The following is a 27,498-nucleotide window of genomic DNA, read 5'->3' as shown; positions in this document are numbered from 1 at the left end:
GCAAATAATGTTGAAGGATTTTTTTAATCTACCAAATATAAAGTAACGATCGAAAATGTAATTATTTGTGCATTACGCGCTTCTCAGTTTTACAGATTTAATAACGATGTAATCAACATCACAAATTATTCAACCACTCACCGGATTTCTGAGTAAACATAACAGAACGAAAACTTTCATGAATTTTCAAGTGACTCAAAATTCTGCTATCGGCAAATGAGGATCAAATTGATGAAAATAATTTCTTGACTTCGTCGACAGGTAAAAGAAACGGGGATACATAAAATGACAGTGTGAAATAGCGATGGCCACTGATCTGAAAATAACTGATGCATCGATTAATGGATTCGCAAAAAGAAAAAAAAAAAACAAAAAAAAAAAAAAAACTCTAAACTCGTCTCGATTAAATCGGCAAAAATGAATCGATTAATCGATTATTCGTGTTTTTTATTTTTGAACGGTGCATTTGGAATCAAAACTTTGTAAATGTCAATACCTATGTAGGCTTAATAGCGGAAAAGTTTTTTGATAATTTGTAGTTTAATTCAAAATATATTTCAATTTCAGGTGAAAATATTCATTTATCTTTCACTTGGTACGTCAAAAAGGTATTCCGTAAGTAAGGCAATGATATTAAGTGACATTTTAATCACATAGATTGATACTTTTTTTTATCGCGTCGTTTACGGGAGTTAAAAACAAAAACCGATCGTGAGGAAAAATAATCGATTCGGTTGATTAATCAAGTTTGAAAATTAATCGATTATACTCGATTAATCGGGATAAAATAATCGATTACTTTTGATCATTGTCAGTGTGAACGGACCTTAACAGCCACGGCAAGACACGAAATCACGATACGTACACCGATTACCGCGTGTAAACAAATTACCTTGAAGGTTACACGGTGATGAGGATTTCCCTACTTGCATCGTCAGCCGGCTTCGAGATCCGAGTCACATTCACTGATTGCGAGCGTGTGCAACGACTGACGTATGAACAACACGCGAACACCGAACACCGGATGCACAATAACGGAAACACGTGTGACGCTCGTACAGCCGAGTGTATCAACACTGGTTTACCTGCATGACTTTGTAACGAATGTTCGGTTCCAACGAGCACCAAGCGAACAGACGAAAATTTGTTGGAAATTTTTTCTACTATAGAGTGGTTTTTTGCCAGAATGCGGAAGCTCGAAGAGAATGGCAGTTGTATACAAAAATATAGGCACCACACCGAGAAAAATTTCATTTGTTAGAGTAACTAAACAAATTCAGTGAAACAGGTATCGTTAAAAAAAAAAACTGTTTCAATATTGTTGGAATTACGAAGAACGAGGTACGCGTTACCATTTTGCGCTATTTTCGATCGTTTTTTGGTAATTTCAACGCAAAATCGGTTTGTGAGGCTTACTCTACTTTTTTAGTTAAAAAAGGCTTTGACGTCAATTTATTGTTGCACAAGCATTCAATTTTCGCAACAGTTACAAGAAAATATAGCATCAGTGATCGTAATGAGAAAGAACAGTAACGGATACTAGACTTTCCGGTAACAGCTAGAAAACTAATTGTCATTTTCTACCTAGAACTACATTTTTCGATTGTGGTAAAAAATGAAAATAGTTAAGGACTGAGCGGTGACCGGAACTAAAAATTTCTCTCGCATGGATGATTGACGAACGATTCCTCGATTTTGTTCGTAATCGACTTTTTATTATAAAACTTTGTCTTTGTGACGTTTAAAAATGTTTTTACATGTGTTTCTTTTCTTATTTAACGCTGTCTTATAGCTAACCTCTACGATTGCTAGATTGTGTTTCTAGACATGCGTTTGAATCTTAATACATCAAGTTGCGTATAAATTATCCAGCTTTTACATTTAAATTACAGGTTTCACAAGTATACACGTTAAATTGGCATGAATAGAGAAGAATAAGCTAAATTATAAATCAGATGTACAAAAATTAAGATGTAATTGGATTACAGATAAATTATCGACTATCCTACGAACATAATAATATTAGTTCGTCATTTCAGAAGGAAATGTGGATTTTAGATTCATGGTGATAATCGATAAGTTAAAGGATGTCATTTTTATCAAACATGTTTGAATCTTACATCTGAGATGGCCGACATAATTCCGAAATGACGATTTGCAAGTAATGTCAATGTAGAAATAACTTAGATTTTAAATATCGGTTTGTTTCTGACCGTGATGTTATTGTTTCTACTTACGTGTATCACTTATTTTGTATTACGTTTGAACCAATTTGGTTCAGTAGTTCAAGAGTAGTGATAGTTGGTTCAATAGAATTTTGGTTCATTTCGCTAATCTCACGTACGCTTTGATGACAAGAATTCCTATCCGATCGTCACCGACTCAATTTCGTCACTGAACATTGAGCTGCAGTGTCACAAAAATCGCGAGGATTCCGTCAAGTGCTAATGAAAACTTCTCTTCATTTTCATTCGTTCAATGCTCATTGAGAAAAATATATTCGGTTGCCGATCAACTAGCTACATGAATTCAAGAGTAAAACTTTTTACACGTACTAACGTTGCAAGGTTACTTTGATTTACCCGCCACGAGAAGCCTTAAATTTTCAAACAGAGATGTTTTTTAATGTTTTTTTTTTTTTCTGTCTACGTTTCTCTCAATCGCATTATCATTTTGGATGCCGAATTCGTTAGCTACCAATAACCGCTTGCGCAAAATTTACGCACTTCGCATTCGTTTAATTTGTTACGAACCCCTGACAGTTACACGGTTGAAACGATTCAGGCAATTCATTCAAGTCTCGCGTAACAAATATTAAAATAAAAGGAAAGAAGGAATAGTTAAGCCAGAAAGTGTTGCGATTAGATAAGTTAGGAAGTTTTGAAATCTGCTTCTGCCCCGTTGTCCGTCACCTTGAAGTCTATTTCTCAGCTCGGGTTGTTTAACTTGGATACCTACTGTCACCGTTAGAACGACCAACATTGGGATTCTGAGATAGAAACAACTCACCCAGCTCACGATTATGTACATTAAATCAGACGACAGGCCGCGGATCGGATCTAGTGCCAAGATGTATTCAACGATGTGATACTTGGTCGTGGTAATAAACATCGACCTCAGTCCACTAAAGTTAGAATAAACAAAGAACAGATTCGGCGATCTATTACACTTTTAGTCGAGAATTCAATTTTTTTTACAAAAATGGATAACGAGCCTTTAACATAAAAAAGACGCAATTTTTTTTATCAGGAAATGGAATTTTTTATCAAATTGAGATAAGGCATATCTCAAAATATACAATCTAAGGTATATTGTCAAATTTTTTTAGACCTGAATGATTTAAGATGGCGATGCTACAGTTGCTCGAAGTCAGCAGTACAGATTTTCGCCGTGCAGCCTACAAGTCTCAAGCCTTGACCAAAATCGAAAAATTTGATTTTTATTAATAAAACATATCAGTACACTTGGTATGACGGAGAGAAAAAAGATTGAAAATTTGAGACCGTATTGAAAAAAAAAAAAAAATAATAAATCACTCATTTCTGTATGAAAAATCGGTAACAAACAGCATTTATTGTTCTTTTTTTTTTTTTTTGAAAAAATTCAAACTTCGTGCAATGGCCAAATATTTCTGAAAAGTTTCATCTAACAATAAGTCGGTTGACAATTCACTGAGATACTTTGCACGGCGCAAATCTGAGGTGCCAACTTCCGGCAGCTGTGGCGCCGGCATTTTGAAATATTTTAGTCTACAAAAATTTGTCAATATACCTTACATCGTATATTTTGAGATATGCTTTACAACGATAAGGTTAATCTGAATTGGGAGATCGTACAACGAAACAAATAGTCAAAACATCGGTTTCTGGGCCTCTTCGAGCGAGTTCAGCTTGGACTTGGAAGCTTGAGACTGAATCTCCGAATTTCTAGGAATTCTCAGCTGTCGCGCCGCCACATTTGTACAAAAATACACGGCACAGAGCCGCTTTCAAGTCAGCCTATAGATATAATAACCATGCGGGGGAAAAAATGAATGTGAAAAGTGCGATTGAAAGCCGAATGATCCAACCGCGAGGTTGATCTATTCGGGGATCTGCAGGTATAGGCACGATAAAACCTGTTCAGACTACTTTCTCCGCATGTAAATACATCTATAAGAGCGATGAGAAGTAAAATTACAAGGGAACAAACGGCTGCAAAAATTGCTTGGCGTAAAAAGTACGCAAAACGTAAAAATAAAGTACGGCGCCTGCAGTGGCGTAACTTCCGTCATCGATGACGGTGGTGACGCAACTTGAGGGGGTGGGATGATTGAAGTTCCGAATTTGAAAAGTTCCAAAAGCGCCTACACTGAGAGAAATTTCATTTGTTATACTAACTAGAGAAATTCAGTGAAACAGGTATCGTTAAAAAAACTGTTTCAATATAGTTGGAATTGCGAAAAACGAGGCACGCGTAATCATTTTGCGCTATTGTCGATCCATTTTTGGTAATTGTAACGGAAAATCAGTTTTTTCGCTTTACTATACTTTTTCAGTTAAATAAGGCTTTAACGTCAATTTAGTCTTGCACAAGCATGAAATTTTCGCAACAGTTGCAAGATAATGTAGTAACAGTGATCGTAATGAGAAAGAATAATAACGAAGGAAATCAAAATTTTAGGAAACACCAAAGTTTCGAGCGGTCGGAAATCCGACGGCTCAAAGTTTCGAAATGCATGATTCCAAAAATTCGAATTAGGATAGAGCAGAATTCCGAGAAGTAAAGTTTCGATAGAGTAGAATTCCGAAAACCAAAACATACTCACACAGCGTAGTTTACTCGACGATACGGTGTAAAAAATAAGGCAAACCGAAAATCAGAATGACCAGGATTTCGAACGTAAAAATATCGAAAATCCAAACCAAAGTAAGATCAAAGTGGTGAAATTTCATCGGGCCGGAAATTCACAGAACTAAAAATCTTCGATCATTCGGAATTTCAATGTTTTGGATTTTTGAATTTTCTCATTTTCGCACTTTTGAAACTTTGACTTGTCGGTGTTGCGCCCTTTCGGAATTTGGCACTTCGGAACTTTTCGAATTCGGCATTTCAAGTCCGCCCTCTTGAGGAATTCGCAAAAAAGTATACCAGAAGCTTGCGGCAACGCTGCGACTCGGAGACCTGACCTGTCTCAACGCATAATCGTCGACGGGGTGACGAACTTCAACCGCATGTAAATTGACCGTATGCAAAAATCATTGTAATCCGTCCCGGAAGCGTGCCAGCTTTGACTGGAAATTGAGCGTCTCTCCTCCTTCGATCCTAGATCAACGACGTGATCTACAATTCCGCTAGAGTTGACGATCAATTTCTCTTCCGGGTGCGTTTTAGTCCCACATGTAACGCCGGGTTTGAATTAACCTCACATTGTCTTACACGGGCAAAATGTTACATCCATGTACCCGCGTATCTCGATCCTCAGCGCCGATAGCGCAGAGCGGCTGGAATTCTCTCAAGCACAAGAACCCGGCTTTGGATATGAGGATCGCTTTCACCTGCGTCAGACCCGAGTGTCGATTAGCAGATTTGATTTCGCAATCGAGCGCAGATCGCTTAATAGGTCTCCGCGTACATGTACCTGCTTATTTTCTTTTTTCTCTCAGCTATGCCGCCGTTTCGCAACAGATCGGAAATTTGTACCGGGTATACCATAAATCATCCGATTTGCCGATTTTTCTACTATACTCAGTTTACATTTCGTTGTCAGCTTGTTCGTTTCTTTCGCTACGCTCAAGATACGAACTGAATTGTAACAGTTAACCCATGGATTAATTGAAATCAGGGTGATCAATCATCCAACAAATGCCATCTAATCAATTTTATGTTAATAAGCTTTGGATCATTTATGCAAGAGATGAAGACTTACTAAACGAATTGAAGAAAGTATACAGATACATATGTTACAAATTGTTTAACTACGTCATTATAAATGGTTAACCGTTAATTACCCATCGATTTGTAGATAAATAATTTAATAATCAACCATCATTCACATTATAAATAAATAATTTAATTGGAACAGCTGGCAAGCGACGTCGGAAGTCCGGAATTTCAGCAGAGTCAAAAACCAAATATATCCAATTCGTTTCGACCTATTTTTGAATAATTTCTGTCAGACGTTATCGCTAAAATCAATCGCACGTTTCATGGTTTATCAATGCGTAGCAAATGAATTGGATGCTTTCAGTTTTTTGCGACGTGATATGCCGTGTCATAATTCGGTTGTATGAATTTGTAGAAGAACAGGCACGATTTTTGAAGCCCTTTTACGATCTTCGGCGATACAGTGCTGAGAAGACGGATTACAATCGATAAATTGTCTCATTACGTATCGATCGAGAAAACATCATTTCGGATCGCATCGGGTGCTAATTTTCAATGAGAATGAAAGCTGTTACCGGTAAAAATTTCAAAAAACGACTGAAACATTCGAAACGCGAAGAGTCGATACTTTTCTTTCAATCAAGCGGTGGCATGACTTTTTGAAAAAAAACCAATAAGTAGGTAAAGGTAATTGATTTTCTGTCTGTCATTTGATATGTACACAGATTTAAAAAATTCACTTGTCGGTTTCAGCTCCGAGTTCCATTTATTTGAAAGTTTTGTAACAAAAGTCATGCACCGCGGTATGTAACCATGTAAGAATCATGTTCTCACAATTTTTACCACGTGCCTACCTTATTTACTGGACGGAGACATTCAGCGTGGTTCGAGTTATGAAAAATGGCAAACGCTTCGGAAATATTGCCATGCGAAACATCGACTTATAAGCATCCGAAGTGAAGTGCCATGGAACGAGATGTACGACATATTGAGAAAAACAAAAGTATCGAAGAAGTGTTGCACTTATTTCCGCCGACTGTCCTACAAAAACAGCTTGCCGAATAGGAGTAGCAAAATGCAGAGAAAGTCAAGATCATGATCGTTAGAAAAACAGCAGATAGAAAACAAACAAGGAATGACGAAAAAACTGGAAAAACACATCGTAAGTAAAAACTAAATTTCCTCAATGCTCACAGACCGGAGAACATCTTTACAGAAACGGTGAAAAAAAATGACGCATATATTGACAAAATTTGTCTAATATATCATTTATTCAGTTGATTGACTACATAGCAATTTTTTTTTTTTTTTTTCTTACGCAAATTTTAAAAAATGGCGGACTTATTACGCGGTAAATAAATGGTTTTTCTTGACGCACGCATTGATGATGCAAGTTTTCAGCATTGATCTAAGTGTCTGAAAAAATGGACTTATTTACAATATTGCATGACAGACGTATCTCCGATGTGAAACAATCTGATGACGTTTAAGAAAACCCAAAAAAATTAAAATTCGAGGATTTCTATTTTTTGACTCAATTCTCTACCGGTACTTTTTTTTTGTCTTTTATCGTGTACTTAAATTTTTTTTCTCTCGAGGTTCACATTAAAGGCATTGATACGTAGAATATGATGTGAAAATTTCAAAGCAATCAAATCCTCCGTACGTGAGTTTGAACATTCACCAAGTAAAAAAAAACCGAATTGGTAGAACTTTTTTAAAAATATTTCGGTGAAATAATTTTTTTTTTTTTTTTGTTATTTGGTTAACCAACGGAATAAATGATGCGTGAGAAAAAAATTTGTGAATATATGCGTCACATAGTTTTCACCGTTTCTGTAAATGTTCTTCCAAAAATCGACGAAATCGCGTACAAAAGGCCTTAAGGACTTCCGTTACTGGGAAAAAAACTGTGAAAAAATTTAGTCACCGTATGTGAAAATTGTTTTCGGACAAAAAAGTTGAGGTTAGTAATTGAAGGGAGGTCTTCCAACGAATCAAAATATTGCGAATACACGCCTCTGTATATAGACTCCAGAATCTCGTCGAGTACGTGCGACAATGAGTGCAGATCATGTTTCGAGGAGTGTGCCGATAGTGTGACCAATTCCTCGTTTCATGCAAACTGATTACGAACGATGATATAATATTCACTATAAGCAAAATAATTCACGGAAAGCAAAGTACCAGCAAAGAAGTTCAAGTCTCAGCGTAGATTCTGCTTTGAAGATTTTTCTTCGCAGTTGTACGGCGCAGACCCAACATCAGGAGAAAAGGTAGAATTGCGTCACGTTGATTTCGGCAAAAAGAATTCCTGCTTCAAGCCTGAGTCTCAAACTTTGAAGAAGCCAGTGAAAAAGGAGGGAAAACAACAGAGAGCGAAGTTTCTTCAGAGGTTTATAAAAAGTGGTTCATAAAACTGACCGACTATCAGGCAGTTGGTAGTCAACCATGCTGACATGGAAGGCTCTATGGAGTGTGTCGAAACAATTTATGATCTAGTTGAAAGGAAGTCATACTTGCGAATAACGGTCAATAATCGATGATTAACTTAGCTGAAGAAGATACATTGACAAAGACTCATTATGGTTGAATAGTCTTGTCAAGCTAAGACTGACTGTGAGCCCTGCCAAAACCAGCACTATGAGTACCAAGAACGAGGTTCAAAGGGCGAATCTAATAAAGTAGTAAATACGATAAAAGAGGTACTGATATCACCATGCCGCTGAAATTGATCCGCGTATAGGTGTCCATGCAATTGATATCGAGGCACCATTGTCAAGTAAATCCATACTTATTACACGTAATTCCAATGTGTCTCTAACAATGGAATTGGACGCGAACTTGCGCGTTGTTCAAAAAGGATTAGACAAAGAGAGGATGAATGGCTTTGAAGCCAACCAGCTGATCCAATTATAATCTAGCTGAAGCTTGGCAGTCAAGTTCAAGCGACTTATGAATTGATGAACAGTATGAAGGACTATCGCCAATGTTGCACGCTCAATCGTGTGGAATACAAAAACGCGAAAGATCAAAACGTCGACGGAATGAAATCCCGAAAGTCAAACTGCCGACGGTTGAAAACGTAGAAATACCATAAATACGCAAAGAAGATTTGTAGAAAAATAAAACTGAAGAACGCAAAAATGTATAAATAGGTTTAGACGAACATTTTTTTTTTTTTTTTTTTTGCAAATGGCTGAGATTACGAAGGGCAAAATATTGAATTGCGAAAATACCAAAGAGTCAAAAAGTCGACGTTTCAAATGTCAGACTCATCCCTTTGTCGAAAATCTTTGAATCCGAATTTATCAATAACGACTAAACAAAGACTCCCCTCACGGAAAAAAACCCTTAATTTTTGGGAGTAACCCTCAAAATTTAGCGGTTTACACTGAAGGATGAGGATAAACCCCTAAATGTAGGGGTTCACCCCCAAAAGTTGAAGGTAAACCATCATTAATCCAGGGTTTATCTCCAACAGTGGAAGATTAACCCTCAACAATCGAAGGTTCATCCCCAAGAGTTGAAGGTGAACCCTCAACGGTGAAGGTGAACCCTTAACGATAAAGGTTAATTCCTAACAATTGAGGGTACAATCCCCAAGACGTTGAAGATACACCTTCAACGATGCGGGTAATTCATTCACCTAACTCTTCTTGAGGGTAAACTCTGAAATTTGGGTGTCAACGCGAAAATATAATATGTGAAAGATTGGCGGTGAACCCTTGATTCCATTGCAGGGTAACATAACCCGTAAAATTTCCAAGGTTATTCTTATAATATTCGTTGAAGTTCTATTATTCTCAATGACATCTGAAATGATCTATCTATATATTATTTATAGCAAAACCAAAGATGCAATTTGAATTCAACTCTCGAGCAGCTCGCTGGAATTAAGCCATCGCATCATATAGTATAAGGATCACTATTGATATTTTGTTTGACTTACCGTGCATGACATTATGCAACGTTCCAAAAGAATACTACTTAGTTCTTTCAAGGTTGAAATTAGAAATCATAAACTACACTATATATGGGGATTAGGGTGGTCCTCATTTAGAATGTTGACGAATTTATTCCGGATTACCCCACCAAATCAACTATAAGTAATTCAAAAACAATTCACAATTTTTTTCAGATTTTCATATCAACTGTAACCCGTGCCTGTAAGAGGAAGGATTTCCCGATTTAAAATACACGTGTTTCGGACATGTTCTTACAAGGGGAGTGTCAAACTTGGGAATCACAGATTTCCATCACTTTTATACATATTGTAGGGCAGGGTCCCCTCAATAAATATATAAAGCGGCAAGACGCCATTCGTTTTTATTATTGAGAAATTTCAACTCAAAGTTCTATATGTAACTTAAGTAGAAGGAACCTCTTTACCGGTTGCAGCAATAGTTCCGTGGCGTAGCGGTAACGCTCTTGCTTACTGAGCGACTTTATTTTTGATAATATTGATTACTTTGTTATTATAATTATTACAAATCCTATTTTTATCATTTTTTGTATTTTTTCCTAACTTAAAAATAAAAAAATAATTTATAGAAATATTAATTATTAATTATTTATTTTTGTATTAAATAATTTATAAAAAAAAAAAAAAAAAAGGACCTCTAACGGAACTTGAACAGCCGTTCGGTCCCTCAGTAAGCAAGAGCGTTACCGCTACGCCACGGAACTATTGCTGCAACCGGTAAAAAGGTTCCTTCTACTTAAGTTACATATAGAACTTTGAGTTGAAATTTCTCAATAATAAAAACGAATGGCGTCTTGCCGCTTTATATATTTATTGAGGGGACCCTGCCCTACAATATATATAAAAGTGATGGAAATCTGTGATTCCCAAGTTTGACACTCCCCTTGTTAGTATATATTTTACTGTAAGAGCAATGATGTTCGAAAAAATCCATTAATGTGAGGTTCCAATGAGCATTAGTGCTACTATCTGAGAAAAAATTCACATGATCATACCAGTTAATATAGACAATTGCATTTCTTATAAATAAAAAGAAAAAGTCAAATTTCTAGGGTGTGCAATTCGTCGAGATTGGTTGGTATGATGATGTGAATTTTTTCACAGATAGTAGCACTAATACTCACTAAATCTTCGCAATTACAGATTGATTCGAACATCGTCATTCTTACAATAAATTATATGCTGAGAATGTATCTGAAACAGGTGTATTTTAAATGGTGATATCCATCCATTTACAGGCACTGGTTAGAATTGGTATAAAAATCTGAAAGAATTAGGAAATTGTTTTTGAATTATTCATAGTTGATTTGGGGGATGGTCTGAAATAAAATCATCAACACCCTAAATAAGGATCACCCTAATGGGGATTCCCACGTCAACTCGGTGAATCAAAAACATTGACCCTCTTCGATTTTCTCAGTGATTTTTTATATGAGAGTTCTTGGAAATTATCTGAACATGATCGAATCTGAATATTTTATATGTTTTCGTATGTATGTACACGTATGTATACATCTTTATTACAACATAATAAAGAATGGAATGCATTGGGTACAGTTAATTCCTCATGGTTATATGAATTATACATACGTACATTAAATTTTATTTAGGATTATTTTTCTGCGTGTGGATACATTATACCCTCCTTCTATATTAAACCCGAATTCGTATAGATATACAAGAATTTAATAATGTTAATGTATAATTTTCGTGGCATTCAATGATTAAAATTAATATCCAAATGCATGTATAATATATGAATACGATTGCCTCAAGACATCAAATAAAAAATAACCAGACAACTTCTTGATTGGTCAGTTTCTATTGTATTTACTAATGGTGTGCAATGCACTTTTGTAATACCGTTACATCTATAACCCCAATAAAATGACATAATAAGCTCTTGACTCAAGAATTCTTTCAAAGTGAATCCTCGATTGGGAGGTTCACCCTCGACTTGGAGGTAAACCCTTGACTTGGTGGTTAACCCTCATTAGAGAGATAAGCCCTCAACTTGGGAGTAAACCCTCGCCTTGGGAGAAAACCTTCGACTTCGAGGATAACCCTGAATTAAGGGGTACGAATTTACCCCCCAGAGGTTGAGGGCTAGTTTGGGGGTTATTTTGGGTGTAAAATTGGGGATTTTTTCCGTAAGGGTCGAAGGGTCGAAATCCCGAAACCCGCTAAGGACAGAATGGCCAAAATGCCGAAAGGTTGGATGACGTCAGAAACCCATATATTTTCTGCAACGCCACACGTATCCGGTGGCCGGTATGCCATTTAGCATAAATCTGCATAACTATGACAACAGTATCGCGGCCTTTCGGCTTTCTGACCCTTCTGCATTTTGCGGATCGTAATTTTGCACTTTCCGAACTTTGGTTGTCGACAACTAATTTTTTTGGTTTTGCGGCTGTTCGAAGCATCAACAGCTCTCAATTTTTCATTTCGGAACTTTCATTTTTCTGTATCTCCACATTTCCTGCTTTGGTTACTTGGAATGTCAACTGTTCTGAAAATACTTTTTCGGACAAGAGAGGGTTCGGTTAAATGAACTTTCGGAAAAACAGTTGTTCTACTCGGTGATTTATCAAGAAAAGTTGTTTCAAAATTCGTGTCTCGAAAATTTCGGGTTTTCGATCAGTCAACTTTTTGTTCTTTCGGGATTTTGACCCCCACCTGATCAATCCACTATCCTCTTTTTTGCAAACGAATCTTTACCCACTTCGCCCAAGAATGTGATCGGCACTTTGGATGTTTCTTTTATATTTTCTCTCTGTTATCTTCGGCTTTCTTTGGAGCTCGTACTGAAGTTACGAATGGCACGATTTCATCTCATGAGTTGCGATGCCGTAATGCAAGCAACAATCACCGAAGTCGCAGCATTCCAAACTTGTCGTACTCGTCAAACAATTTTTCTTGTACATCGATCGCTGTCATCCTCACCTCATAATCGTTATCAAACGGTTTCGAATACCATCGTTATTCATCAGACCAGCCTGCTTCCTTTGTCTCGAACAAACGATCGCTATCAAAAGTCAACGGATGAAACATCTTATACTGGATACTGGTCCATGAACTGGCGGACTGCAAGCTGTTTATTACAGCGGTTGATCACACGCGATAACTTCTAATTTTTTGCTTCCGTTTAAACAGCTGGGGTTGTTAGATTCAATGTAAGAAGGTCTTTCCATTACGTGCATAAGAGATGACCCGAGTATATTTGCACGAGGGTATTCGAATCCTGTATGGATGCCATTTTTCTCACGCATGGATACGCGGAGAGACCTCAACCATTCTATCCAGGTGGATCAACTCTTTGAATCGAGTCATCGGTGCGTCTGGTTGTTTGAGGTGTATGCGTGACCCCTTTGCCATGAACTTCCCATGAAAAGTCGACCCAACAACTTTCCTAATGGATTCGAAAATTCCTCGGATAGCGTTGCGTCCACACCAAATTACAGTAAGTTATCGATTTGCCAGAGCATTCCAAATGTACACGTGCCGACGTTTTTACAAGGTTGGAGTAACTAACGTTAACGTCACAAAACATCGGAAAGATATCCATCATTTTTCAAATTTTAAAATGACTATCAAGGAGAAGATTTTCGAAAAATATGCCTTACTAAATGTCGGACAATTCCAATGGTGCTTAGTAGATATTGTTCCTGAACATGCACCGTCACGGTAACGTTACCAACTTCAACCACGTGCTTCTTTGATAACCCTGTTTGGGAGCATGCGCATGCCAATAATTTTGACAGATAGAATCCTCTCGACTTCTATACCACTCGCCGACTTCCCGACTGCATTAGCGAGTGGAAATACCGAATGAATGCCGCAAGGACACCGGAAATGATGCAGAAGCATCGAACAACACGGTTGGTTCTCGGCTCCCAGGCACACGTTGGATTGTCCATGGCTGGGTGAGGAATAGAAAAGTGGCAGGCTTCGGCCACCGAGAATCGCAGGCGGCTCCCACAGTTACGCCAGATTGCCATCGGCTCACCTCTTTAGTGTGTTTGTGCGTCCTCTTCACCGACGTGAATAACAACCGCGTTCGTGTGTGCCGGCCAGGTATCGTGGTCAAGGAGAGGCTGACGATGAGCGTGCAGGGCACAAAACCGTGTAAATGATCGGTGACTACCGGGCGTTGCTGGACTAATGATTGACCATTTGCACGATTCGATTATCCAGCCTACAATCTTGCGATTGGCTCTGCTCTAAACCCGAAACAACCTTGCTTATCGACTCTTGGATTTACTCCAAGAAGCGATTCTGTCTTTCAACCATTGAAGTGAAACATGGGATCTTTCGTGCTCGTGTGATTTCTTGTTATGTGTATGTTTTGTGAACAAGAAAGAAAAAAACTTTGGTACTATTGGATCTTCGACTAGAAGATTCAAAGAAATTGAATGCTTGAATTTTTTCAGAATTTTCGGAACGCTTTGAATGGCAAAAATAAAGGTTCGACGTGAAGACTCCATGTTTCAATTTACGTATACTGAAAACCATGTTTCACTTTAAAGGTTAACCACGACTTCCGATGTACAATTTTTAACGGATATCGAAGAAAGTTAAATTGAAGATTGATGTTACTGCAGGTGGGTAAAAAAAAAAAAAAAACGAGGAAAAATTTGTCATGTTCAGCACATATGGTGAAACACAGGATAATTTCGGAAGAGAATCTCTTCCGGGGAAAATGGCCGACCATCGATCAGTTTGAAATACCCCGTTCACTTAAAAATGAAAATATTGACTCGAAATGCCTTCATTTGAGTAAAGAAACATTTTTGGGACGATTTTGTGATGTTTTCGATATGTTGCAGGAATAGATTTTTTGTTTTTTAATTTATGTTTTTCTCGCAATGCGAGAATAATTATGCAAAATAAATAGCTGCAATCAATACGTCCGAAAATTTCACTCCTATTTCATATACTTGACAATTATTTAATATGCAGTATATCTTCAGGAAATCGTAAAAACGAAAATGAAGATTGTAAATTATAGTTTACAAAAAAGCGATTGGGATACTTAAGAGGTATTTGTAATAAAATTTGGGATTAGTATTCGTAGGTCAAATGTGATTCGTTAATACGCGAATTGCATTAAACAAAGTTTCTTCGCGATATAACATTTTTCTTTAACTTCGTGCATTATTTACGTTACAATTTCACTGTCAATCAATAACCAAAGTCAATTATCAATGTAAATACTTCAAAGCAGATAGTATGATGTATTAATTCGCGTTAAATTTTAATGCAAATAACGATAATGGGATGGGACTATTTGTGAAGTCGGAAAAAATTTCGAGTTCAGGCTTGTTTTTGCTTCAGTTTTAGAAAAATTAATCTGTTTATTGAAAGGAGCATACTCGATTTTTTCAAATTTTCGTCTGAATTCAATTTCGAGTTGTGAATTTGAGAAAATATCCAGTTAAAATTTTTCAACTGAATACAACTCGCAAACGAAATCGGATATTGAAAAAAGCCAGAACATTTTTTTCTTCTGTTTTAAAACATAGATTAATGAAACATGAAAAAACTAAATTCCATGAGAATCACTGACTTCATTTAATCTTAAACACAGATTTCTTTCTTTTAATTAATGGTTCCGTGTGATTTGCTTCCGAAAAACATTCCCAAAGTATTGATGTTATTATAAATTTGAGGTAGGTAAGTTTTTCCTAATAAGCAGATCATTCAGTAATTTGGACATTAGGATATTTTCCCCATTCATATGGTTCTTACGATCAATCGGGAAATCGAGCCATTGAGACCAGTTTTCGCAATTGGAAAATTCAGAATTCAAAAAATAAGAACGTACCTGGCTCTGGTCATCTGTTTTTGCACCGAAAAATACATCAAAAACTTTGAAAAATCAAACTGAATTTTCTACTGATCTACTCCACTCCAATGATAGTTCTCTAGAATTCAAATTTAAGTAAGAGATCAGAATCATTCGATACCGCAAGAATGATCGCAGCCTCAGATTTTATTCAGTGACAAGGAAATTTTCTACTCAGTAATCATAAAAATTGATATGCAAAGATAATGAAATTTAATTATTTCGTTATAATTTTTTGTCTCCTTGATAGCGAATTATACCGAAAGTAAGGAAAGTTGAAATTTTTTAATTTGTAATTCGATTAATGACTATTATAACACAGGTAATTATAGTCTCGAGAATTTGAAGCTTACAAATAATTTGAAAATACTTCATAATTGGGGGCGAGGTTGAAATTCCGGATTTGAAAGGTTCCGAAAGCTCTAAATTCCGAATTATTTGGTGGCCAAATTCAAAGTAAGGATTCAAACTTTCACGAACGTCGAAGTTTCGAATGATTCGAAACCCGACGCTCAAAGTTCCGAATGGGCAAGGACGAGAAAATTTAAAAATCCGAAATGTCAAAATTCCGAGTGATTGAAGATTTTAAGTTCTGCGAAGTTCTGGTTTGCTGAAATTTCACCACTTTGATGTTTGTTTGTTACGGATTTTCGATATTTTTACGTTCGGAATCTGGTAATTCTGATTTTCGGTTTTTCTGATTTCTTACACCGACTCGTTTAGTAAACTACGCTAAGTGAGTATGTTTCAATTTTCGGAATTCTACTCTATCGAAATTTTATGTTTCGGAATTTTGCTCTATCGTAAATCGAATTTTCGAAATCTTGCATTTCGGAACTTTGAACCGTCGGGTTTCCAATCATTCGAAACTTTGATGTTTCTTCAAAGTTTGATTCCTTTACTTCAAGTTTCGCCACGAAATAATTCAGAATTAGGCGCTTTCGGAACTTCAACCCCGCCCTTATAATTGAACCTGCGCAGAATCTTCACCAGTGTGATAAAATTGATAACCGAAAAAAAGTGATCGAAAAGCGATAAACAGGCCCATATTTCCACGTTCGTTTCCCGCATCCGGATAGCAAAAGCATTGGCACACAGCACTGTGCCAAATCTATTATGCAATGTGCGATTGTAGACAAATTTACATGTAATTACAAGTCAATTCACTCAGTCAACGAACTCGTCATGACGCTGAGCTACCATCCAGTGAATAACGTCCAAGTTACAATTTCCGCGAGCGAGATTTATTTAATGGAAACGTTGTACGAACAATTTAAACATTGTGGGATAAATCCGCCTGCATTTATGCAATTTACGGCACATTTACAAATGCCGGCGGATACTGACCTTATGTTACAACGTCGACATTACGTTTCCATGAAACAACTTGTACAGTACAAGGTAAACATGCAAGGGAAAAAGTAAAAATTGAATGAAACAAATTCGGGTTATCGCCCGATTACAATTTATAATTAATTGCCTTTTAATTACAATTTACAGAGAATTACATTTTTGTCAATAATTACTTGTTACATGCGGCATTTTTGTTCAGGGCAAAATAAATTACAAATTATAATCGCACTTCATAATCAAGGGGAAATAAAATACAAGATACACTGGCATTTTGTAATTTGAGCACAAGAAAATACAAATCATATTCCGTCTCGTATATGAAGACTGATGAAATACAAAGTACATAATAAGAAAGTAACCAACTTCGAATCGACAGCAATTCTACCAAGTAAATTATACGTTTATTCGGATCAATTACAATTTTGGCATTTAATAGACATCATTAATCAATTCAATTCTAATTGTGAATACAATAAACCATTACACTAAGTCTAAAATTTCAACAAATACCAGCACCTTTACAATTTTTTATATCGTTTTAACCCAGTTACAAAATACCAATATAATCTTCATATTATTTTTGTTTCATTTATTTTTTTTTTGTTTCCAAAATACCCGCAAAACGTAATTAGCATTTTACCCGCGAATTACAAAATTAAATTGCCGTTCATTGTCGCCCAAATTACAAATCATATTCGTAATTTGTATTCAACTAAATTTCACAATTGTGCCCGTCACTGATTTCATGTAAAACGATGATAGAGGTGAGTTTATTTGAAAAATTTTCAGTCGGTTTCATATAATGCCGATAGACGCGATCACGTGGTCAGCCAATGTCTTGAAGCGGAAATGAAATCTAGATTGGAAATCGGAGGAGGACGACATCGCTCGGGGAGTACGGTTCACAATTATAGCTACGCTGACGATGAGGATCGGAGTTTTGAAAGGAGGTCCAGGGCGCGCGTCCTGCCACGTGACTCGAGCCACGTCCATACGACAACGTCACAGCCACGTGATGTATATACCGGCACCGATGAATTTAACAAAGCGACGATGAATATTAATATTCGGACACTTCCGCCGCGCAGCGAACACTTAGAAAGGTTATAATATGTAACACCGCGTTGGCAATTTGGTGGTCGAAACATCTAATCCTGCAATTAGTCACGTTTGCCGGAATTCTAGCTATTATAGATTATCGACAAAACAAGGGAGCTAGATAAATTGGAATTTTTATTTTTTATTCGATATTTCAATTTCAAACCGAAAAAAAAACAACTCAGTATGAGTGAGCATATGAATTTATAGATTGTTAGAAAACTGATTAGAAATAAATGTCTGAACGAAGTGGTCAACTTTTTAAAGTAACAAACGGTTTTAGACTGGCCATGAGCCAGCTCTCAAACTTCCCGTTCTCACACTGCAGATTCCAAGTTCTTGGAGGAAAAAAAAAGAACAATATCCAATTCGAACTTCGAACTACAAATTCAGATTCGTGATTAAAGATTTTGAAAATCTGACCTTATTTATTATATATATTACATTCGTGATTAGCGATCCAAACGACTTCACGGTACCAATTTTCATTCGAATTCATTTATCCATTCTCAAGATATCGTTATTTTAATTTGATTTTTTGGAATTTTGTCATTTAAATAATTGAAAAAGTGGTGAACCGATCAAAGCCAAATCTGTTCAGTTCTAAGTTTGGAAAAGCTGCGTCGATTGAGACCAAAATCATTGAAATCCGGTTAATCGCTTTCGAGATATCGTCGAATAAAAATATCTATCGCATAAACCCATACAATCATGTACACACACAGCAACTATCAGAGAATGATTGAAGATAATTCTCCCAACTTCAAAACGTGAAGATCCGGTGAAAACTAAACGTTTCATTTTCGGAATGATTCCAATAACTTTCTTTTTTTCTGAAAACAAAGAAACGGAAAGCCAAAAATTTGAACTGTATCAATTAGTTGTATCCGAGTATGAATATTTTTTTCGAAAAAAGTCGCACCTGCGCCGTCTCTTCGTCCTTGAATAAGGACGAGTAATATTAAATACTTATACTAAAAACATCTAGTGTGACGTATGATAATTGAAAAATAATAAATGAAGTTACAATTAATCATTCTGCGCATCGTTAACACGCAAGAGGAAAATTCCAAGCACGTTTCGGAATTGGACATACCTAACGCAGCTTTGTTCTGCAAATAAATCTAATAATAAAGCAGGAATAAGAGCCATTGAATTTGATCAGCACGCGGAATGTCGCGGAAGGCAGGTAATGTTAACATAGTAATAATTATACAATTGTTCTAATAAAACAATTGTTCACGTTTCTTCCGTGGATGAATGCATGAATTTACGTAATCAGGGAAGTGGTCGCTGTACGTATTTCAATTAAACGTTTGCGATTCTTTTATTGCTCTGCAAAAAATGAGAGATTTTTGAATTTTGATGCGAAACTGTACGATTGCAAGGGTGTGAATAATTGTAAAACTTCGGGAACAGCTTCGCGAAATTCTTATGTTCTGCGAAACAAATTCAAACAGCTTCATTTCTACACATTTGATCAAAGTCTGGACACATACTTTTATTTACTTGAACTTACACAAAGTCTGTATATAATATTTTAGGTGAATTTGTACGCACTCCCAATTCCTGTGAAATGATTACACAAAGGTTTTCAAAAACATATGATGTGTGAAACGACGAAATCTAGAAATACATACTGTTGAATATTAGCGCCAAAAATAGGAATCTGCCTTATCATTTGTGCAATCAATTATCGGCCGAAAAAATCAAAGGGAAAGTTTCGATCGTATCTTCAAACTCTCACTTCCTGCACACATGTATTTCTCTGCAAATTGTGAAAATCTTTTTATCAAAAGAAATCAACTTTTATACCCGCAATAAAGATCCTGTATGTACATAAAATTGCAGTATAATTAAATGCTCATTTATTCAGTTGGATTGTACTGATCATTTCTTTAAATCAAAAAAAATATAAGCTAACGGTCGAAAACACGACCCAACTTTGACGATTTATCTTGGGACCATGGAACAAGGAATAGGATTTATTTTCACAGGGTTTATTTAACAAATATAGAAGTATGGAAAAAAAGTTATGGTCATCAGTTTGATTCAAAATGGTGGTGGCAGAGGCTAACTCTTAAATCGCCTTTTTTTTAAATAAAACTCCTTCATGGGAAGACGGATCTTTCGTAAAGTATAATACCTGACAAGAAAAATCAAAGAATTATATAATCTATATACTATTGCCTATGGAAGTGCGAAGGGTTTTTTTTTTTTAATCAAATTTTGTAGAAATGGTGCAATTTTGAAAAAATGAGTCGATTAATGGCCAAAAAATGAGCAGTAAATTGTGTGCAAAAAAAAAATTTTACATTATATAAAAAAACGGCTACGTACTTCCGTAAATATGTAATGTAATTGTAAAGCTACTGTCAAAATTTCCAATCGATCCATGCAATGGTGTTCAAGTAATCTGTCCTCCAAGTTTGAATAGGTGGTCTCGAAAAAAATGCGTCCAAACTGTTAGGATCCTGAAATATTATTTGTGCCAAAAAAAAATCAAATTTTCCCAAAATCGTAGAGCGGTGTTTCCGCTCAAAATATCATAACCTCAAAACACAAGACTCCTAATGAGCGTCCTAGAAGTGAAAAAAACGAGATTTAGTAATTGTTAGTTTTCCAATAGCTGACGAATTTTGTACCGGATGCCAAAATCAATTGTCATACGTCTATAGTCGTTATTGCGTACTTAGTTACTTACCCGTTGCTGAATATGTAACTCGAATCATTGTCAGAGGGAATCGACGTCAGATGAGGTATTGATCGAAACCGTGGCCAATAATAAGCGACAGGAGTTACCAAACAAGCAATTATTATCTCGAATATAGGTATGAATCGACCCCTATTCCACGCTTCGCGTTGTTCATCAATTGATATGTTTGTATGAAAATTTGAACTCAGCGTTACAAAAACTAATTCTCTCTTCATTGCCAGACGGTTACCTAATCAATTTACATCGCAACGTCAAAGCGATACGCTCTTAACCAAATTATTCGCGAAGTTAATTTGGATTTCGTTCCAGATTTTAAAGGCAGAATGAGCTCTGTGACAAGACGGTTGACAGGATTCGAAATTCCATAATTTATTAATCAAGCTCCATGTTCTTAAGCTCTAAGCGAAATTGATTTCAAATTTTAGCTGATCCCTTTTTACACAGAAATAAATTTCCCGTTCGATCGGAAAAAGTTTTCATGCAATATCTTGCCATTTTCATGCTTTAATATGTTTTTTTCAATAACGTGCTATTTTCGCGAAATAAATTGTAATCGCTGTTGAATTTCGTCTGAACAATAAACCAGCGTGAGTTTCAGGAGACCTGAGCTCTCGTTTATGCATCGCTGATTGATTTCGATGCAGTCTGAAATATTGAGTTGTTCTTTTTCCCTTCTTCTTAAGGAAAGTGAATCTATCGTGACTGAATCTGTATTACAGAACGTTGTCAAAATTGACTTGTATCAATCCCCTTAACTTTGATTATAGCTCGAAACTCGAGGACATGTCGATATTTAGATTCGCAGGAACGCGGATATGTAAGCGATGGGTAAAACATTTTTCTGCATGAATAAATTTAAACTTCGTGCAAAACATTGCAGCGGGATACTATAAAGTTTGTTTAGGCATCTGTAAGAAATTGCAAGCGTATCGGGTGTGCAAATTGTATCAAATATTACAGATGTAAGTATTGGTTAATTTTGGCATATAAAAAAAATATACGATAATGTCATCGTTCTGAAGTTGTGATTATTGATTTGGTTGAATATATATTTGAAGCCGTCGAGATTCAATCAAATGATTAGATCAATAAATGAGCTTCAGAATAATGAAGATCAGACACACCTCGAACATCATTGAAGTTTTGAGAAGCGAGTATTTTAATATGCGTTCGGATTATTTGTATTCAGTAAGTTGCCGGGTATTGATTTGAATAACGTCGAAAATTGATTATTTCAAAAAAACTTCGTGCGTCATAGTTTTTTTTCATAAAAAATTCAGATAATTCTGTGACTATCGTATAATTGATAAAGCGTTAGAAAACAAAAGTTGGCATTCACATGAAAATCTATCGTTCAACCGTTGAACTGTGTGACTTTTTTGCAAAAAAAATTAAAATAAATAAAAAACAAAATGATGAAAAAAAATTCAACGAGCACTTTTAAACTACATATTAAAATTATTCCTGAATTGAACCCACATTTGAGGTAATTACATTGCTTTAGGTACCTCTTCTGATTGTAAATGGCCGTGCAAAAATTGTGAAAAATAACACGTTCTTTTTAAAACACGGGTGAAACATTACATTTTCGACTTCAGTGGGTGAATTTAGGTTGATGTTCCTAGAAATAATCCACATAATGAGAAAATTTCAATTTTGTTCGTTTCAGCCCAAAATTGGGACCACCAGAGAGCACGCATCAAATTTTCAACGCGATTGAAGATCTTTTTTGGGACTTGGTTGATTAAAGACTCAATCAATTATGGTTCAATTGACTTTAAAAAAATTACCAAGTGTAGTTCAAACTAGTAATAAAAGATCTTCAGAGTTTAAGAAAACATCCATTCCAATCTTAGAAATTTTTTGGTGGCAAAATTTAAAGTCAATAAATTGAACTTCGACGAAACGTCAAAGTTTCAAACGGCCCAAAACCCGACGCTCAAAGTTTGGAAAGTATAAAGTTCCGAAAGGGCAAAAATGAGAAAATTTAAAAATCCGAAACACCAAATGTTCGAAAATTTTCAGTTCCGTGAATATCAGGCTTGGTGGTATTTCGCCACTTTGATCTTTCTTTGTTTTGGATTTTCGATATTTCTACGTTCGAAATCCTGGTCATTCTGACTTTCGGTTTTTTATGATTTTTCACACCGACTCGTTGAGTAAACCACACTGTGTGAGAATATATTTAAATTTTCGGAATTTCACTCTACCGAAACTTTATATTTTGGAATTTTGCTCCATTGGAACTTTGCACCATCGCAAAGTGAATTTTCGGAATCTTGAACTTTGGAACTTTGAGTCGTCGGGTTTCCGACCGATCGAAACTTTCTCGTTTCTCCAAATTTTGATTTCCTTTCTTGTGAGTTTCGCCACGAAATAATTCGGAATTAGGCGCTTCCGGATCTTTTCAAATTCGGAACTTGCACCCCGCCCCCGTCATTTCAATCAGAAAATACTAAAGCTAATTATTTCTACGACATTGTTCCATCTCCCGAGAGTCTCTGCACTTACAACGTGTAGCCTCCACCTTAAGGACGTTCCCACCTAGCAGTGGTCCTCAACTTCTAAAACAGTCCCCCTATGTAAACTATACTATGATGCAATAACAAAAAGTTGAGGTGCAGTGTACATTTTCAGTGGCGCGAACGTGCGCAGAAGTCCAAAAATATACCCATTGCGTCGTTTCTCAGATCTGGCAACATTGTATTCTCTTTCTGTATATTATTATTATATCTGAGACGTGTGCTACAGAGTTTTAATGTTTTGAGGTTACTTTTATCTTGGAGTTAAAAAATAATTTATTTATAATGACTTCACGTTTGAAGAATGGGAGGTTTGTGAAAAAAAAAGTAGGCGATAGAGTAGCTAAAGCTCTAACAGCTATGTCAGAAGCTAAAAAAACAAAAATTCTCGAAACACTGCATGAAACTACTCAATGTAAAATTCCAGATGGGAATTGTATAGTTGCATTGGAAAAATTAGCTAAAAACCTCAAATGCACCAGCTGCAGCAGTCTTTTAGACATGGAAAAAATGTACGGCTATAACAGAGAAGGACTTCACGTAAAGTTTAAGATAAAATGTGATACTTGTGGCAGATATAATAATGTTAATACCGCAGAGTCCACCAATGGTGTTTCTGATGTCAATATGTCCGTGGTTTTAGGTAAGTGAATTCGCAATATTCTATTTATGTGTAAAAGTAAAAAACTTGAATTGACATAATTAATAGCTTTACAATTATTTTATAAGAAATTTATGATATTTACTATTTGAATGTTTCAGGGGCTATTCATGCCGGTGTTGGAAATACTGGCTTAAATAAAATTCTTGCTTGTGCCAATTTACCTCGAGTAATAGACAAAATTTATAAAAAGTACGAAGTTGTAGTTGGTCAAGCAATAGAATTAGAAGCTAAAGAAAGTTGCAAGCGAGCTGCTTCTGAGGAAAAAGAATTGGTGATAAAAAATGTCAAAAAGCTGTGTGACACATTGTAAGCATCCATTCTAATTCATTTGAACTGTTCAATGGACTGATGCTGATCATCATAATAATTATAAATCATTTTCTCAACACTGATTTTTATAAAATTGTAATATAATTTATTGAAAAATTGTAAAATTATATTTTCTACGAATGAATTATTTGTAATATAATATTAAGCAGAAGTAGTTATTATTTTGTTTCAATTTATATCTTAGGATTTGAATATTATACATAAACTGGTGATTTATAATTATTATGCTATCAGTAAATGTATAATATACAACAACATTTATTTTTACACAAAATAAAGGAGAGACTTTATCTTGTTGTAATTATTTACAATATTTCGATCAAGAATTGAATTAAATATTCTATAAGTTGACAAGCACTAATCTACATTATATACTTGTATTTTTTACAAAAAATGTATTGCTATTAATTTCACGGCATTGAATTGTCTACATAAAATAAAAAAAAAATAATTGTAAATCTGGTTTAATGTTTTTATTTTAACTATTTTTATTTATTATTTCAGACCAGTGGAGATTGCCCAAGATATTTTCCCGCAGTTAGATGTCCTTACGCTTTCCTCAAATGATAATCAAAATTTATTTGATAATACACTAGGTGAAATAATAAATATCATTGTGTCATTTGATATGGGCTGGTCTAAACGCGGTAACGGGCGTAGCTATGATAGTTTGAACGGTTATAGCACTATCATCGGTTTCTTGTCAGGAAAAATTCTAGACTACGCAACTAGAAATAGAAAATGTAAGAAATGTGATATGGGGCATAAAAAAGATGATCATGATTGTAGATTGAACTTCTGCGGAAGTGCTAAGGCAATGGAAGCTGATGCAGGAGTTCAACTTGTTAATCACAGCAACATCTTAAAGGAAGCAGGACTACAAGTACGTGTTATTGTAGGAGATGAAGACAGCTCAATGATTGCAGCAGTAAGAGCAGATAACCCAGGTCAAAAGTATCATAAATTAGCCGACAAAAATCATTTAACCAAAAATTTTGGAAAAGAGTTATATAAATTACGCGATAAGTTTAGAGAGTTAAATAAAACAAATGTTATTCCTCATTTAAAAAAGTGTTTTTCATACGCTGTTGCACAAAATAAGGGCAATTCCGAAAACTTAGCTAGAAATTTGAGACAAATACCGGATCATATTTTTAGCAGACATGAAAACTGTGGAAAGTGGTGTAACCCAAGTAAAAATCATGCTCTAAACCTATCTGATGAAACCTTGTATGAAGAATTATTACATTTGTTCGATAAATACGCACAAAACTCTCATAAATTTTCTATTGCCGCTTCAAGTCAGGGCAATGAAAGTTTTAACAATATTATAGCAAACAAAGCACACAAAAACAAGTGTTTAAGTACTAGCTTTTCTTGTGATATTAGGGTAGCTGACGCCGTCTGCGCTAAAAATGACGGTGAACGAAGTATTATAAATATTAAGCAAAGACTGAATATTCCTGCTGGATCTCACACAGTCAATTATGTTAAACGAAGTGAAATGAAACGAGAAAAACGATTGGCAATGAGTAAGTCTAAAGCAAAAAAATTAAGACGTATAGAATTAAAACAGAAACGAGAACTTTTACGTAAAAATACCGAAAGACATGAAGGTATAACTTATAAGAGTAATTGTGGAATGGATAAAATAAACAATTACGTGCGTAAACACTGTGATGATAATAATAATATTGCATTAGATGATGAAACAAAAATTGTTTACTTTGATTTAGAAACAACTGGATTCGCCTCAGATGCTCATATTATACAAATTGCAGCGATCTGTGATTGTAAAATTTTTAATATCTATGTACACACGAAGACCGAAATTTCATCGTCAGCCACTACAGTTACTAAACTTCATCATAAATATGGAGACTTATTCTACGGAGACAAACAAGTCGTAACACTCAAAATTTCTGATGCTTTAGAATCTTTTCAACAATTTTTAATTAGCTTATCCGATGGACAACAGAAATGTTTATTAGTTGCACATAATGCTCGCTTTGACGTACCACGACTCTTACGAGCTATTATGAATGTTAAAGTCGAACTTTTAGATTTAATTGTTGGTTTTGCTGACACTTTATCATTGTTCAGAAAGTCTTTGGTTGATAGGAAAGGACCGGGTCAATTTAAATTAGAGAGTTTAAGTAACGACTTCTTACACCCTGATAATGATCAGGAATCTTTTCATGACGCTGCGTATGACGTTCTGGTACTTCAAGACTTAATTAATACATTAAACCTGCGAAGTGGTGTATTAAAGGCATGTAAAAACAGTAATATTTATTTGGAAGAGTTATCCAACTCAGATAAAACTAAAGTAAACTTAAAAATGTTAGTCGAATTAAGAAATATTATTTCAGTTAATATGTGTAAAAAATTGGCTTCAAATGACATTTCTTGTGATAATTTGAGGGAAATCTATAGAGTAGGTGGAGAAAATGCTATTGTGCAATTGTTTAGCGAAAAATTAGATAATAACAAAGTGCGAATAACTAAAAATAAAAAAATTTTAACGGCAGTTTTAGACTTCCTAAAAAATGAAAATTCGCCAAAGATTAAGAATTTAAAATCACCAAAAAAGAAAATTAAAAAAATACCTACGTCTAAAAAATAATATATTTCTAAAATGTTTTATTTTGTGTTACTTGATAAAATTATAGTTTTTATGAAAATTATATGATTGATTATATTTTTGAATCTATAATTGTTGATGATGTTAACATAACGAGTATTAATGTTGAAAAATAATTTATAATAAATACTTAATATACTTAAAAAATTGCATTTTTCTTTACAACAGCCTACAGTTAACCTATCTGTGAGCGGTTCACATTTATTTACAACTACTACGCCTATACGGTATTTTGAACTTTCCGCCCAACGCAACGTTGCCAAGTCGCTGTTTCTCACTGATCAAGTAATGAAAAAAAAGTGAAAAGTAGCTCACTTTTAACATTTTTTATAATTAAATGAATACCGCTTCTTTGTGTTATTTTTTGAGAAACATGTTTATTATATGTTCAATTAGTGATTTTCAGTTTTTCATAGAAATTCCAAGAAAATTACTGTAGTAACTTAAAAAAAAGGTGCGCCACAATGGGGGTT

The 27,498-nt window shown here is 35.3% G+C and overlaps 2 protein-coding genes across 4 annotated transcripts in view; one reads left to right on the top strand and one right to left on the bottom strand.

The window, feature by feature from the left end:
- Window positions 1-27,498, bottom strand: part of LOC124223834 (PAR-domain protein 1) — a 236,833-nt gene that overhangs the window by 124,314 nt on the left and 85,021 nt on the right. The gene's annotated exons all lie outside the window — the stretch shown is intronic.
- LOC124223836 (uncharacterized) lies at window positions 23,696-24,524 on the top strand. Its single transcript, XM_046636157.2, has 2 exons — window positions 23,696-24,030; window positions 24,150-24,524. The coding sequence occupies exons 1-2, from the start codon at window positions 23,748-23,750 to the stop codon at window positions 24,359-24,361; spliced, it is 495 nt and encodes a 164-aa protein (XP_046492113.1). The 5' UTR covers window positions 23,696-23,747; the 3' UTR covers window positions 24,362-24,524.

This window comes from Neodiprion pinetum, chromosome 7 (genome assembly GCF_021155775.2).
Source record: "Neodiprion pinetum isolate iyNeoPine1 chromosome 7, iyNeoPine1.2, whole genome shotgun sequence".
Lineage (NCBI taxonomy): Eukaryota > Metazoa > Arthropoda > Insecta > Hymenoptera > Diprionidae > Neodiprion > Neodiprion pinetum.
This window is presented reverse-complemented; position numbering and strand designations above follow the sequence as displayed.